We start from the raw sequence: 17,281 nt of genomic DNA on the forward strand, positions 1-17,281 counted from the left end.
AAGCAAGGCTTATGACATCATAAGGCAGCATTGAAAGGTGAAAAGAAATAGAGTTTTAGCTTGCACAAAGTTTGATGTCAATGCAAAAAAAAAAAAAAAACCACCCCAAAACATTCCCCGAATCTGGGATGTGATGGTCTTATTGAAAGAGCAATGACACTTGCATCACAAGGTAAAGAGTTCAAATCTCAGGAAAGCACAAGAAGTCATTTGGAGTAGATATTGACAATTTGCCACCACACAAACATCTGATGGATGCCTGGAGAGCATTTCTTGAAAGGTCAAGGGGCAATTTCATAAAACGTGTTATAAAACGACAAATTTGCAATTAAATGTAGTGTTATAAGCTTCTGTTTCTGTTCATGGTAACTCCCATAGGAACTCGGCAGGACAACATTTTGCTGGTGAACGCCAAGCTGGTATATACCCAATTACCTACATGTAGGAAACATTTTACGTTTAGGTTAATCAGTCATAATGGCTGACCTTATAGATGACAGATATTACTCTCGGGCCTTTTTATCAGTGGAGATAATGGCAGAGTGGGGATTCAAACTCACAACCTTGCGAGAGTCCAATGCTCTATCCACTGGACCAACGATCTGTAGCTTCAGTAATCCTTCAATCGGATTGGCTGATAGTATATTTGCTATAATGTGCATTCAACAAGCCTTTATGAAACACGATCTAGTGTTTTATTCAACAAAGTCCATGTTATTGGACAGTTCAGACAACTACGTTTTTCAGCCAATCAAATCCAAGGAAAAGTTGTCGGAAGTGTTGATAAAATGCTCTCCCGGTAGGATCCGGGGTGTTCCAATGTATGATGAAGATCTCTAAAAATGCTGAAAGAATTTCATGCTTCCTATATGCAGCAATTTTCAACTTTTTCAAGAATTCAAATAAAATTTACAGATTCAGCAGATAATTCAATCACAATTAATTGCATTATTTTTGCATGTATGCCAAACAGGTCAGTTTTTGTAAAGATAGGACCCCTAAAATTGTATTTATTTTTTCAATTTCATTTTTATTGTATCCCGCTGGATCCATGCCTGCCCATGACCTTCATGTATTTTGGTCATCAAAACTGCCATGAAATCCAGCCTCATCTTTCCCCTACATAAATAGTTAGTGCATGAATAACGTATGTAGTAGGATATTTGTTTGCAAAGGATTGAAAAACATGGATGGTCTTAAAATAATTCCCTGATAGAGACCAACCATACATCCATTCACAAACTTGCATTTTTTAAAAATCTGAAATACCCTACACACAGATGAATACATTTAAACGCTCACACAAATACAAAAAATAAAGTTTTTAAATAATCGACAGCTGACCTGAGAAGGTAAATACACCTAAAACACATAAAATGCAAGAATCTCAAGAGATATTTCAGCCTATACACCATCTCATATTTCAGAAAAAAAAGGAGTCAGGTTACGAAATACCTTGTTAATCACAACTGCAACCACACCCCTTTTTCTCTTTCTCTAACCGCTGCCTTACCATATCAAGTGACTTTGGTTGCGATACCCAATGAGAGTAGGCCGAGATGATCAGCAGGTTCAACGTCAAAACCACCAGAAAAGCTCTCTGAGTATTCCCCACCGTCGGAAGCCCAACTGCCTCAACCAGGAACTGGTGACGTTCGGACATGTCAAGCGAAAGGGCGCGATACTGCATATACGTTGCGAACACGCCTCCGATGTGGAACAGCTGGTGGCTTTGCCCGATGAAATCAAAGAACCCGGGGGCTAGAATCTCCGGGAAGCGGCTAGCGTAGACGAAAGAGGTTGCTACGGCTCCGAGGATGTGTCGGACATGAAAGAGTGCAGCATTGGAATCAGGATTGGGTTCAGTGCAGAAGAGTAATCGGTAAAACAGAGGAAGACTGCATGGTGAGAAACAAATGTTTACAAGGAGACAAATACTTTGAAGGTGCACATTGATACAGATCACCTGAAAGAGTATTAACCCAAGAGGCTCTGCAAAGTGAAGGGATTTCTCTATTTAGCCCCTGCTTAAATGGTTGATAAATATTTGCATTTGATATGCTTGGCTTTCATGCATGCGTACTTTCATGCAGTTATGTTAGGGGGCTTGTTAATAACCATTTTTGCAGTGTTTGACATTGTCAAGTTATGTTCAGGTACATGTACTGTATAAACACTCAAAGGACTAAAGAAATGATACAAGAAAACCTGTAGCTTATAATTCTATATGAAGGCTTGTTTGCAAAAAGTTTCCTACCCAGAACGCATGAGTTTAATTGGATCACTAAAGTAATACCTCAATGTGAGAAAAGTCTCTTAACTTGAGGCAATTGCCAATTCCTACGTAGCCCTCTGCAAATCTGTTCTTTGTGTTGCTGATAATTCAAATTTCTTTATTTCCTTAACCTTTAATGTTTGTAACCTCAAGCCAGGTGTACACTCACCATCTGTTGCGATCCAATATTTAAATAAATTGTTTAGCATTTAACAAGCACATTTAAACCTATAAAATCTAAAGGATCAAAGTTGTAAATAGTGGTATAAAGGCGCTATCACACCTTGGCGTTTTAGACAGCGTATGCCCGACGTATGAGGAATTTGGCGAATACGCTGGCGTACGTCGAATACGTTACGGATAAGTTTTGCATACGTTAAGAGTACACTAAAACATGCTGGTATACGTAGTCATACGGCGAGGTCGTCGAAAAATTTTGTGCAAGCTCAAAATTTTTCGACGTATGCCGGCGTATGGCTCATACGTCCCGCATACGCGGGCCATAAGTTGTAGGCAAGTTACGCGATCGTTGATACACGTTGACACACGTTACTCGTAAGTTACTCATAAGTCGATGTACGTCGAGATAATGTCCAGCATACCCTAAAACTTACTTCTAACCTATGAGTAACGTGCTTTGAACGTATATGTAACTTAACTCCAACGTATATTGACGTATGAAGACGTGCTCCGGACGACCACAAAACTTACTGAACGTGTTTATAACTTACAGCTACCGTATAATGGCGTATTGACAACGTTTATAGGAATTGGTATATAAAGGTGGGGTTCACAGGAGTTTTCTTCGGCATGGCGGTGGTGTTGATACGGTGATGTATCGTGCGGTTATGATTTGAATAGTCGAGCGGCAGCCTTTTTATATGCTACGACACGTGTTCGTCAGCGATACGCTGCCGCGCGCTATGCGTAAGTTAGGCTATCTAAGGGCATAAGTTGTGTACACCAGCAAAACTCTAAGCATTCGTTGGAATACGTTACTTATAAGTTAACGAAGCGTTCGATATAAGTTACTAATACGTTATGTATACGTCCAACTCGTTATGAATAAGCTAAGTATACGCCCAGAGTTGAAAAAAAATATCAAAGTTCAGCGTATGCCGACATTTTAGAGAAATTTTGATACGTCGGGCATACGCTGTCTAAAACGCCAAGGTGTGACACCACCTTAAGTACTCTTGAAATTCCAATCTATTCGGCTGCATCAACAGGCTTGCAACAAAGCAGAATTCTGTTTTTAATATTCCTAGGATTGTGCCGAAATTCAAATGAAATAATTTCACTTCTTGGAACTTGCGATTTATTAAAAAATCATGTCACTTGTATTGACCATGTCCCTATGCGCCAGGTTAAAAGCACAATATAAGGTCCTGAAGAGTCCATTTTTACATATTAATGTGCTTGCTAATGAGGGACATGTATGCTAATACACACTATCCCCTCTGCAGCATGAAGTGATATTAGGAAGTTGCAAAAGACAGCTAGCTACATAGGGCGAAAGTCACAAATTTTGTTCAGGGGACCAAATGACCCCCCCCCCATAAATTGCCAATTTATCTATTGCCAACTCATCCACTCCTCACATTGTCTACCTTTATTTAGTCTGTGGCCCGTCCTACATCATCATTTTGTCTAAAAACTATTTTGTCCAACAACAATTTTTTCTAATCACCAGTTTGCTATGACCATTTGGTCTCACAACCAGTTGGTCTAATTACCATTTTCTTTTCCTTCATTTTCACTCAATTAACACTTAGTCCAATTAGACCAAATGGTATATGGACCATTAATTGGACCAACTGCTTATAAGACGAACTGGTGAGTGGATGCAATGATAAATGGACCATGTGGATAGTGGACGAACAGGGGAGCGTTTCATGAAAGGACTTGTCAGACGTTTTATCTGACAAGTCCTATTTTATCCGACAGTTACTATAGTAACAGTGCTTTTCAGCCAATTAAAATCAAGGAAAGTTGTCAGATCTGACAACATGTCGGACGAAAAGGTTGATGAAACGCTCCCCTGATGGTAGACCAAATGATAGAAGATTAGTCGGTAATGGGACGATTTGGCTTCGGACCAATTGGAAATCCCCCCCCCCCCCGAGGGTTTATGGTGAAATCTAGTTGTTACCTGCACCATATGTAGGGGATCATAAACGCTGGTAAGCGTCCCGAGTGATACAAGAAGTGGTTGGAAGAGAAGCGGCTGTAACAGGCGAGGAATGTGCACATCACCGCAGCACACATGGCCACCACAAGATATACCTGATGGAATACGGTGAGGAGAAGCTCCGGGGGGAAAACGTATGCATAGTAAGCTGTTTAAAAGATAGGGGAGGAGAAAATAAGCATACAATTAATGCAAAACACTGTAATGATCATGTCACATTTGATACAGACAAGATTTAAATCAATGATTGACAAATATTTGAAATAAAGGGACATTTAGGATTTGACTTTTATGGAATTCAGATCACATCATATGACATAAATGCATAAAGATGGGGATCACATGTTATGTAAGATATAACAATTCTGAAAATTCATGAATTTGTTAGTCTTTTATACACTTTCCTAAAATCTTTAATGTAGGCCTATATATCATGCCATAAATATTGAAATTACAAAATCTCCTGCAGCATTGTAAGCATTTAATTAATGTCCAGATAACTGTCTGGGATCACAGAGATGTGTATCCTATTACAATCAAAATAACAATAACAAAACTAGAATTTAATTCGTCATGCGGACGAATTAGGTGGTCTGTCATGATTTGTCATTCAGTGTCGGCTAATGTATGAAATAAATCATTTAGATATATTGATAATCTTGATCGTAGACATCCTAAGAATTAGTTTTGACCATTGCTAAATGTGATTATTGATGTGGTGATGACAATCGTCAGACATACATCTTCAAACAGATACATACAAGATAGATGATTATATATATATATATATATATAGATGGATGGAGTGATGGATGGAGCGATGGATGGATCAAGTGATCGATTGAGAGATAAATGATAGGTGGTTATATTAATAAAACATAGATAGACAGACATATAGATAGATAAATAGATAGATAGAGACAAATAGATTGATATAGATAGATAGCCAGACAGACATACATATATAAAGATAGATAGAGACAGGCAGATAGATTGATGGATATATAGAACGATAGATAGATATACATATCAAAACAGATAGATATGTTATATTAGACAGAGAGAGAGGGATAGATAGACAGATACATATACAAAGTAAGTAAATAGATAGACATATATATGGATAAATAGATAGATTTATAACAGATAGCGGATGGATGGATATGATTAGATAGATATAATATACGAAAAAAGTAATTATAATCTGTTTTATTTTGCAATATTTTAGGTATTAATTATTAGAATTGTTATAACTGATCATGCACAAGAGAGTAAAAAAAAAAAAATTCATGTTCACCCGCGGACTCGAACCCCTGCCCGCATGATTGAATGAGATGCAAGTCTGACGCCTAACCGATTGAGCTAGCATATTTCCCATAGACTTTACACGTAAGCAAATTTGAGAATTACAAGTCCAATTTTGCAAGTGAAATACGGGCATGATCCTGGCATCTGATCAAAAAATGAAGGGCACACTTCCGAAAGCTTAGAATCTAAGCTACAACATACTAAAAGCTTAAAGAAAACTGACAAGAAAAAATGGAGATATGGCTCACGAAATAGCGGAATGTCGAATCTAGTTTTGAGAAAAAGTCATGTCCCATAGAGATTACACGCAAAACACATGTGATATGAAAAAAGCAATTATAATCTGTTTTATCTTGCTAAATTTTAACTTTTATACCTTTTAATTATCATAAAGGATCATGTAAGAAGTGGCAAAAAGAAAAAAAAGTGAAAAAAAAATCATGTTGTTCACCCCAGGACTCGAACCCGCGCCCTTTAGAAAGCAGTCAAAGCCACGATATTCCCCATAGAGAATACACGTAAGCAATTTTGAGAATTACAAGTCCAATTTTGCAAGTGAAATACGGGCATGATCACGGCATCTGATCAAAAAATGAAGGGCACACTTGCGAAAGCTTAGAATCTCAGCTACAACATACTAAAAGCTTAAAGAAAACTGACAAGAAAAAATGGAGATATGGCTCACGAAATAGAGGAATGTCGAATCTAGTTTTGAGAAAAAGTCATGTCCCATAGAGATTACACGCAAAATGAGGAAAAATGACATGCCTCTTTTCATCGCTGTTTTACGCAATGATGCGTTTCTCAAAACGAAAATTAATGATTACTGAGGAGAAAGAGTACATTCTAAACTACAACATATCGAAATCTGGGCGAAAAATGATCTATATTCGAGAAGTTACAACCAAATTTGCATAAATTTGATGACGTCATTTTTGAAAAAATGAAATTTTTAGTTTAGGCGCCATTTTGATGACGTCACGATATAATTTAGGGACAATGGTGACATGAAATCGAATCTACAACTCATACTCTATCGATATATGAAAAAAAAATTGGGGGTCAACGGACTATTTAAAGAGCTACAGTGAATTTACAATAGGCATGTTTTTGCCCATATATGGCCTATAGTGAGAGCTCGCGCGCACACGTGCTGCAAAGTTTAACGGGTGTTAATTTCGTTATTAATGGTCGTAGAAGGTTGATCAAGGTATCAAATTGTTCAGAATTTTATTATCAATGAAATGATGTAAAAAAAACGGTGTTTCTGCGTTGTGTTAAGGCGTTACGCGCGCGCATGCGTGCGCGCGTGCAAAATTTTTGAAATGCTTAAAATGACCTAAAACGTACTCTCGTTCGGTCAAAAAGTGATTTTGAGCATTTTTAAATTTTGACGCGCGCGTACGCGCGCGTCGTGACCTTCAGGTGACCTTTAATGACATGACCTGATGACTATTGACCTTAAATTGATGTGATATTAATTTGATTGATTTTTGATAATTAATAATGGAGATATGATTGATAATGTGATTTTACAAAATGGCGCCTAGATGACGTCATCATGACCTGGTCATGATGACCTTGAAAAGCTTATTTTGACGTGTCCATGACAGATCCTATGTATGACGAAAAAATCAGCAAAATTGATTCAGCCGATTCGGAGAAAACTTGGCGACAAGAAAATCCGTAAAAATAAAGAAAGAAAGAAAGAAAGAAATAAAAAGAAAATTCAGACGAAATTAAGAGGTGATCTGTCAAAGACAGACCACCTAATAATATGTTACATTTATAGTACATGTACATAATACACCATTTCTAAGGGCTGCATACTATTACATCAACTTTTATAGCATGGCTTCTCGGGTTTGAGAGCATTCAGGGAATTTACGGGATACCAATTTACTACACCTGGGTGGAGAGTGGCAATGGAGGTAAACACCTTGCCAATGGACGCAAGTGCCGTGGTAGAATTTGAACTCTGAACCCTATGGCTCACAGTCCAGTGACTTATCAACGGATCCACAAGACCTTTATAACAACGCATGATAAACACATTAAGAAATAAGAATACATCAAGCCTACCTATGCTGCATCCAAAACTGTAGATGCTTATGGCTCCGTAGTCAAAGAAGAAAGTGACGTATCGCGCAGGCAAGGAGATGCAGTTGAACAAGTGTGCCATGGAGCTGGCAATCAGGTACAGGAAGGACGAGAGGAGGAAGCAGATGAGAGGCCAGGAGAAAGGATCCTCGATGACCGTCCCATCGGTCACCTGACGCAGGGTGGTCCAGCCAAACCACATAGCGGGGATGAAATGGGTCCAGAAGTTGATGGTCTCATTGGATCCCTGGATGGCGCTGACTAGGCAAGATGCGACGCTGCTACGGCACGAGCGGTACCCCGATATGATGAAGGGCTCGTGAAAGTCGGAAGGAACCTTCAATGAGTTCAAGAATGGAGAAAAGGGTAGTGAATAGTATTACCCTGTGATACTGATCCTAAAATATAGTGCGAGTTATACCTCAATAAGAAGTTCTAATTGTGGGAATGGGTGTAATAAAAAGGTAATTCCACATATTCACTGAAGAATCTAATCATGTTTTTTTTTCATAAATATGAGGAATACTTGTAAAATATATGTATGTACTTATACCACAGATATGAATAGCCTACATGAAAGGCATGTCTTCTTTGGTTTTCCCTCTTATCTTCAATGTGAAAATATATCATTGAAAATTTGCAGCACATACACTGTAACTCTTGGTACCTGTAATAAGAAATTCTATTTCCTGCCCCCTCCCCCCATAATAATGAGGAGATCAATGTGAGAGTTTCTTGAAATAAAATATCAACTCTGTTGTTTCAATAGTAAAAGAATAAAGAAATCTTAACTCTGTAGTCTTTAAAACAGACAGGTTAAGTGAAAGTATCAAAATTAAATGAAATACTTTCAAGCAGACATTTGATATTTATAATATAAACAAGAAATTGGTATAATTTGTACCAGCATCTGTTCACAAACTATGCAAGGTTAAATATGTAAGACATACCCTACAATAGGCCTACATGGCTATATGAGTGCATACAGGTCTTATAATTATGTCTTAAAACAAGAACTCTACATAATGACAATATGTCAGTAAATATGCACAATCAGGAAAAATGAATTCATAAATAGAGAAATTATGCGAAAATTGTATGCATAATGGATGTTAAAAGACAATTTTTTCCACCTCTTCTATATAGTGTGGTGCTTTTTCTTTTCTTCAAAATGTATTTTCTTCTGGTCACTTTCCCTTTTTTATTACTGTTATTTCTCCATTGTTTTTCTCCATTAATTATACCAATGATAGAATGTATGTAAATATTGTGACTATGTTCCTGATTCCAAAATCAATAAAACATATGATTTGAAAAAAAGGTGTGTTTTTTAAAGTTTATTTTCATATCTACCTGATTGAAACGCAGAAGCTTTATGGTCCACATCTTGCACCAGCCAGCCTCCTCTTCATCCAACTGGGGGTAAAGAGGATCTCAAAGCTCCCCCGTCCTTCAGATAATTGTATTTTGGGTACAATACAATTCCTCCTGTTAAAACCAACCAATAGACAAAAGATACAAAAAAAAGTCAGTGCTGTTTACCTGTATCATATCTGATAGTCAATGCAAGCACACCATAATCACAGAGGTTACCGTACAAAAAGTACATTTTTTTTTGTTTTTTACACCTCTATTACCTTACATGTATGTACCCAATGTGCCATGTATCGCGAAATGGAATTCCCTTTACATGTTTTTTTATTTGGACACACACGATATCCATGTGTCAAAACAAGAGGCCCCTGGTTTTCCTGCAATGATATATTTTGATCACTAAAAAGTCTAATACCAGAAAAAAATAAAAATAGATAAAAAAGCAAACAAAAAGCATTATATCAATTTCATTGTAATGAATTCAATTTATTACGATATTAGAACTACACTACAGACAAGACAAGCTATTCCATACCATAAAATTAAAAAACAAGTGTGTCGCTGGGGGCAAGCACATACTGTACATGTAATATGCCTATTCAGTACACAACACACTCTTTAAAAAATCATTAAAATAACACTTTTGTGACCAAAAATACTAATTTCCATACAGTTGCAATTTATTTTTCATATTAACTTGGAATTAATTTTTGTATTAACCAGCGTGCTCAAAAACATGAATTTTTGGCATATTTTTGTGAATGCCCTCTATTGGTGAAAAATGTATGGCAAGAAAATTTTCAAAGTAATCGCTGTTTGTTTTTTAACATTAACATGTCTGTATATTTGGCTATACACACAACCCATTGTTCAAATATTGTCAGTAGTTTACCTTGGTCAATACAATATTGATGATATCACAATTGAATGATTGCATCTCTTGATAACATATTAGATTCACTTGACTTTTTTTTTTCATTTCATTTATTTGACCATTTAAAATCAACAGTACATGAACATCATAAAATAAGTATCATACAAATCAATCAGTGACAAACAAGATAACAATTTACAAATGGCCAGGACCCAAAAGAAGCAAAACTGCTTATAAACTGGGCCTTACATAAAAATACATGTAAAATATTAGAGTATAGTCTGTAGCAGAATTTGGTTGGAAGTCTTGGAACATACCAATAAAAACAGGCGGTAAAAGGTTTTTGTGAAATTTGAACATGAACATGGATGTATTAAGCTTTATCAAGTAAGTTACAGGAATAATTTTCATTTTTAAAAACAGCGGCAAACTTGAGGATAAATGATGACTATTTGTAATTATCTGAGCTATGCGTTTCTGTAACTTATAAATTATGTCTAGTTTTGTTTTGTATTTCCCTAAATATCATTGCAATAATTTAAATGTGGAAGGATTGTTGAATTATAAATTTTTATTAATATGTTCCTTGGAAGAATATTTAATTTATACAAGACACCAGTACTACAAGAAATTTTAGAACAGACATAATCAATATGACATTTCCAATCAAGACACTCCTCGATGTAAATACCCAAGAAAAATATACTTTGCTTACGTTCAATAAAAACATTGTCTATTTTAACATATTTGATTGAATTAGGTATTTTCTTTTTCTTCTTATGAAAAATTACATATTTTGTCTTATCAATATTTAAAAACAGCTTATTACATTTAAATCAAACATTCAATTTATTTAATTCTTCATTTAAAAGGGAAACCAGTTGTACTATGTTAAAGAATGTGAATGATAAACAACAGTGTCATCTGCAAATAATGAAAAATTAAGTACTTTAGACAAATTGACAATATCATTGATATAAATAATAAAAAGAAGCGGTCCAAGTTCTGATCCCTATGGTACTCCAATGTCAACATTCATACATGTATAATCAAAATCAACACCATCGACCACCACATACTGTTTTCTATTAAGTAAATAATCAGAAAACCATTATTGTGGAACACCACAAATACCATAATGATATAATTTTTAAAGTAAAATATGGTGGTCGATGGTGTCAAATACTCCATAGCAAAACATATCATTAGAAATTTCACGGGGGATATCAATTTGTAAAATTAATGATGCTCAAATCAGTACTATAGTTTCGACGAAAGCCAAATTGTTTTGAAGTCAGAATGTCACATCTAAGTAAAAAATCATCAAGTCTTTCATGCATAACCTTTTCTATTAATTTTGCAAAAACTGATAAAAGGGCTATGGGTCTGTAGTTTTCTACATCATTAATATAATTTTTCTTGTGAAGGGGTACAATCTTTGCCACCTTTAGTCTGTTTGGGACCATTCCACTATTTAAAGACTTATTAAATATGTCACATGTAGTGGATTAACAAAGCTATTTATACATTTTTTAACAACTTTAGGGGAAAAGAATCAGGTCCACTTGATTTATCAATTTTTAAAAGATGAGATAATTGGACAATTTCATGAGTAGTTGTTGACCTAGCAAAAAATGAACTTAGGTTTGGATTTGACAGGTATTTTTCACTTTGATTTTGAAATGAGGTAAGTTTTTTACCTACACTAATAAAAAGTTGTTAAAATGATGTGCAATATTTTTCTTACCACTTATTTTTACATATCTATCAAACATGGTTTGAGGTAGTTTATTATGTTTATTTCGGCCAAGTATTACATTAATTTGAGACCATGTTTTTTTCACATCATTTTTTTAAGCTACAAAATAAAGACTCATAATATTTCATTTTTTATGTTCTGATATTTGTTAACTTATTTTTATACTCTAAATATTTGTTTTTATGATTAGAACTAAGTCTCTTTATACTTGTGTAATCAAAGGTTAATGTGCTTTTCTATTCTAATTCATTGATTTAATAGGAAAACATTTGTTATACATTGCATTAAATTCATCAAAAAACAAGTCATATGATTTATTGGCATTTTCACAATTATAAACATCACTCCAATCAGTGCATGATAAAAATTCTTTATCATTAATAACATGCTTTTTAACATTTTTTACAACAGGCTTTGCATGATTATTATCACATGATATCAAAAACACTGGAAAGTGATCTGAATTTCACTATAGATAAGTCCTTTGTGTTTTTCATCTTGTATAGTATTTGTAAAAATATTATCAATCATTGATGCTTTTTTGTCAGTAATTCGAGATGGTTAATATTAAAGGATATGAATTAAATGAAAACATAGTATCTAAAAATTAATTTGTTTTATTGTGGGAACCATAGTTCAATAAGTTTATATTAAAGTCACCACAAATATAGATATTTCTTTCTCTCCTCAGTGCTTCTAGAACATTTTGTAATTTGTCATTAAAGCAAGATATATCAGAGTCTGGTGGACAATAAACACAAGCAATAACGGTAGATTTTGGGTTGTTATCAATTTCAAAAAATACCATTTCATAATTAGATTCAGAACAAGTATATTCAGACAACAAATCATAAGTAAGATCATCTTTTAAGTATAGAGCAACTCCACCACCAGTCTTGGAAGGTCTACATTTAGGAACAAGTGAATAACCATCTAATTCATACATTTCTATATTTGTAGAAACTACTAAACCAAGTTTCAGTAACAGCAATTATATCAAATTCAAAGTTTAAAGATAATAAAACAATTTCCATTTCATCGAAATTTTTATTTAGGCTTCGAGCATTTAAGTGAAAGATAGAAAGTTTTGACTTAACATTGCTAAAATGTCTACTGAATTCTTCACAAAATATATATTCAGAAAATGCATTAATATCAGTTTTGTTCATTGAAAATGGATTTAATTTCAATTTCAACAAATGCTCGATATCAATTGTCTTGTTTAAATTGAAATAATCAAATAAGGTCCAATGAAATTCACTATCATCTTCAACATGATTGAATGGAAAAATAGTAGCACAACAATACTGACATAGCCATGACTGAGTAGAGAAAAGAGTAGTGCTCTCACAATGAACACACACACTCATTCCCACAAAATAAACCCTAGTCAATCACTCTTTAAAATGGGGGTAAAAAGATAATTACAAATATGAAAATTGTAAGTAATGGGCATTGACAATGTACATTATCATCGAGAGAGAACAATACAGTTCCATGTCAAGATTGAGTTTATTTATAGTTCAGACATCACAATTTCCTCAAATTACTTGCAGACTGAATCCTTTTGCGAATTGTCCTTCCGTTTGTGGCTTTGACAAGAATTATTACCCGTCCATCTGAAGACCAAGCAGCATCCAATCTTTCATTTTGTTCAACTTCCTTTTTGGCTTCCTTCAGTAACAGTCGATTCGCCGCAGTGAGATCTTCTTCAATACCTTTTCTCTTTCCTCTCAGTCGTTTCCTATTCCTGATCATAAGATTCCAAACACGATAGGTGAATTTCAAGATGATGAGTCTTGGTGGGACTGGTTTTCCATCTATAATGGGTTGACGTGGAGGACCAACTCGATGTGTATGGTCAATATCATCTGGTTTCAGATTGAGTTGAAGATCATGGTTTGCTAGATCCAGTATCAGAGCATCTGTATCCTCCTGGGGCTGTTCTGGGATGCTGTTGAGTCTAACACAGTTCCGTCGAGAGTATTGTTCTGCATCATTCAAATCTCGGTGAACAGTCCGGATGTCTTCTATGATGTGTGATTGCTTCTCCTGGAGTTTATCTATGATGGAAGTCTTTTCTTTCACAATATTTTCAAGTGATAGGATTTTTCCTTCAGCTTTCTCCAACGTGTCTCTAAGGTCCACCATTTGCTTTGTAATGGCATCAGTGATACCTTCAACAGTTTTCTAAACTCCTGACTGTTGAAATACTCCTTTACTTCCTCGCCAATCTGCTCACAGTTGTCTTTAGGGCACTTTTCATCTGAAGAAGCCATATTTCTATCTGATCTTCTCAAGTTGTAATTTGGCATGACTTGATACAGGCAGGGACAAAGTCAATGACCAGGGCACCTACATTCTCTTGAGTAGTTATTCAAAGTCAAGTTATTCAGTTTGAGCACCTCTGTGTAACAATGAAAAGGCTACTGTCTGCAGAGATGCTAACTGATAGCTCAAAAAAATCCTGAAAACCCAGGCCGGGGGTCCAGGGGCCCGCCCAGGGCCCCTGGCGGGGTCAAGGGCGAAGCCCCCTGAAGCTGGAACGTTTTCTTATTCTTTAGAGGGCTGAAATCATTAACCTACAGTAGTACATAACAAATAATTAATGACATAATTAACTTCATATCATAGGCAAGAAAGGTGCTCAAAAAAATCATGTAACTCGTACTCATTACGGTACAAGTTAACCTGCTGCGGGTTAATATGCTGCGGCCAATGGTTGCGACTCGGGACGGGTGTATGTAGCAGCTGGGGTGCCCTTTTTCACTCACTGTACTCATCAACAAGACAATCCTATACTATTGAAAATCCATAAATCACAATTTCTATCAAAATGATGGATAGTTCACACATATGAATTGATGAATACGCACCAGAGAACACATATTTCATGGTAGCAAATAGGTTTTCAGCTGAAATCCCGCGGCAGACAACCAATCACTCACGCAGCAGCAGGCAATTGCAGCCACACCGGGCCGTGCTTCGAGCGGTTCTACCGGGCGATCGCCCGACTGGGATAGCGCTGACACCCGTATCCCTGCATGGTATAGGGCGGCGTTTGCAACTGCTACAATGTATTGCTCGGGCGTACCGTGCACAAGTACAGTATAACAGCTAAACTTCATGCTGCGCACAACGCTAATAATTTTCCGTCTGCGCAAATTGGCCATCCAAAATTGAAATTGCGCTCTCCGTAGCGAACTCCGTGACAAGATTTGGAGGGGAAATGTTTACGGATTTCACTTTGACAATCGATTTTTTTTCCGGAATATTTTTCAGCAAAGGAAAAAATCCGGAATTCCGGAAAAATACGGAAAATTAGCAACTCTGTGTCTGGTACCTGGATGAGCTGAGATCAATAGGTGATTATGTACCGGGTAGGCATTATATGCTCACAATAAAGTTTATTGAAAAAGATGAAGAGGAATGCCCCATAGAAGTGCTGAGATCAGTAGCAAAGAAAGCGTGCAGGAGCAAAATGCAAAAATCAGTATATGGGACCAGTTCTGAAAATCAGGGTCCAAAGCTAGGATGAAAACTCCAGAAGAAAACATACTTTTTGCAATAAATTAACTATATCCTCATGTTGACTGCCCTTAAGTTGTATCCACAGATTTAAATAAACATATCCATCAGCATTCTAAGTTCAAAATAGCTCAATAAGTCACAAATAAAGTCCAAATAATGTCCAAAACAAGAGAGCAGATCAGCTATCTCCTAGATCCTATCCTGATTAGGTTATAATATTATCGCTGTTTGTTTTTTTAAGTTTCTTTTTCCCTGTTTTGGGGCATTTCAAAGAAAAAAATTGATGAGCCCCGTGGGGGGGGGGGAATTTCGCATTGTTACATGTATACCCCTAATGGCAGCTGCATGATCGCGAGCTGTCTGTGTATGACTATGACAAGTAATAAAAAAGAATTAATAATGTTAAAAAACTCCTTGAAACAGACGGCTGCCAGATGTCTTGGCTGACCATGCGCATGCCGACTACTCTCTGGATGAGTCAGTTAAATCAAGCAAATGATAAAAACAGAAACAATAGACTAGCAAAGTAACAAAATTTAGATTTTGACTTTTGCCTGCCAGACGACTGCGAGTGTTGAACTGGCACTGCACTAGCAGTCTGGGAACAAATCAGAATTCAGAATTTCAGATTATGATTTAGGCCTACCGTATAAATATGTTGCCGGCCAAGCATAAAAAATAGATATTAATGAATCTCTGAGACACATTGCATGTTCATGTACTGTATACCCATCTTGCTTTCATAACTGAAAATTGACTGAGCTGAGATCCAGTATCCAACTGTTAGCTATTTTTGCCCCCCCCCCCCCACCTTCCCTGGCAACGGATCTCGTACAAAGGCAAAGCAATGCATCGTGCCTCGTTGCGTTGGGGCCGCCCAGCCCCGTGGCCGTGGAACGAGAGCTTGGCAACACAGCGAAGCGAAGGAGGTAGCCTAGTCAACATTATAATTTGCGTTTTTCATCGATGCTTAACAAGCTACAGTCACTCCAGTTCCAGCTTAAAAATTCTGAGGGTTCGTGCAAAAATAAAAGAAACTAATGGGGAATTCTTGGACCTAATTAAATGAAGTTCTTACCCAAAACAGTGCCGACCGGTCAAAGCCGTCTCTCAACCACATCTAGCAGCACAATACTCACGCACAATGTATCACTCGGCCGGCCGCGCGAATTCCGTGCGTGCAATTCGAGCGATTGTACCACGGTATTGTGGTATTCCAATTGGAAATGTGGGCATAAGAATTGCCATAAACTGATCATCATAATGGCCTTCTGTATCTCTCCCATTCTATAAGGAGGGGGGGGGGGGGGGAGTTGGAGGGGATGTGGGTTCGGTAATGGACCCATACCCACTGGCCAGCCGGGAGAAGAAAGGATAAGAAAAAGGGGTCGTGTACAGGGCCGTAGCTAGAGGAGGGGGGGTGGGGGGGTGACACCCCCAACATTCATGGCAGTCGGCAAAATGGAGGATAGGGGAGAAAAAGAGAGGGAAATAAAGGATGAAAAAATAAAGAAATAAGAAAGAAAGAAAGGAAAAGGAAAGAAAATAGGGGTACTAACTTCGAAGAAGGTTACGACTTATAGAGTAAAGACATAACCAGTTGGCAAATCCAATTCCCGGGCCAAGTCCATGTAGCCAGGCTCAGAGCCCTATAGCCAAATACAAAATACTGAATTTTTTTGTGTAACTTGACCCTAAAAAGGGACATTTTATGGACTATCTTTTGGAATTCATGAAGTGCGTACGTATCTCGTCATCTAATGCGAGTGCTAAGCGCTTGCTGATATTGTTAGAATTACACTTTTTATGGTCATTGTAATCATGAACATGATAATATTGCAGGCGAAAAGTGCGAGCTGACAATTTTTG

At 36.6% G+C, this 17,281-nt stretch overlaps 1 protein-coding gene across 1 annotated transcript; it reads right to left on the reverse strand.

Moving 5' to 3' along the window:
- Positions 1-1,001: 1,001 nt before the first annotated feature.
- LOC121417172 (membrane progestin receptor gamma-B-like) lies at positions 1,002-16,680 on the reverse strand. Its single transcript, XM_041610767.1, has 5 exons — positions 16,491-16,680; positions 9,228-9,362; positions 7,857-8,211; positions 4,428-4,614; positions 1,002-1,898 (listed from the first exon to the last, which is right to left on the reverse strand). The coding sequence occupies exons 2-5, from the start codon at positions 9,258-9,260 to the stop codon at positions 1,460-1,462; spliced, it is 1,014 nt and encodes a 337-aa protein (XP_041466701.1). The 5' UTR covers positions 9,261-9,362; positions 16,491-16,680; the 3' UTR covers positions 1,002-1,459.
- Between the last annotated feature and the right edge of the window lie 601 nt (positions 16,681-17,281).

This window comes from Lytechinus variegatus, chromosome 1, assembly GCF_018143015.1.
Source record: "Lytechinus variegatus isolate NC3 chromosome 1, Lvar_3.0, whole genome shotgun sequence".
NCBI classification, from domain to species: Eukaryota; Metazoa; Echinodermata; class Echinoidea; order Temnopleuroida; family Toxopneustidae; genus Lytechinus; species Lytechinus variegatus.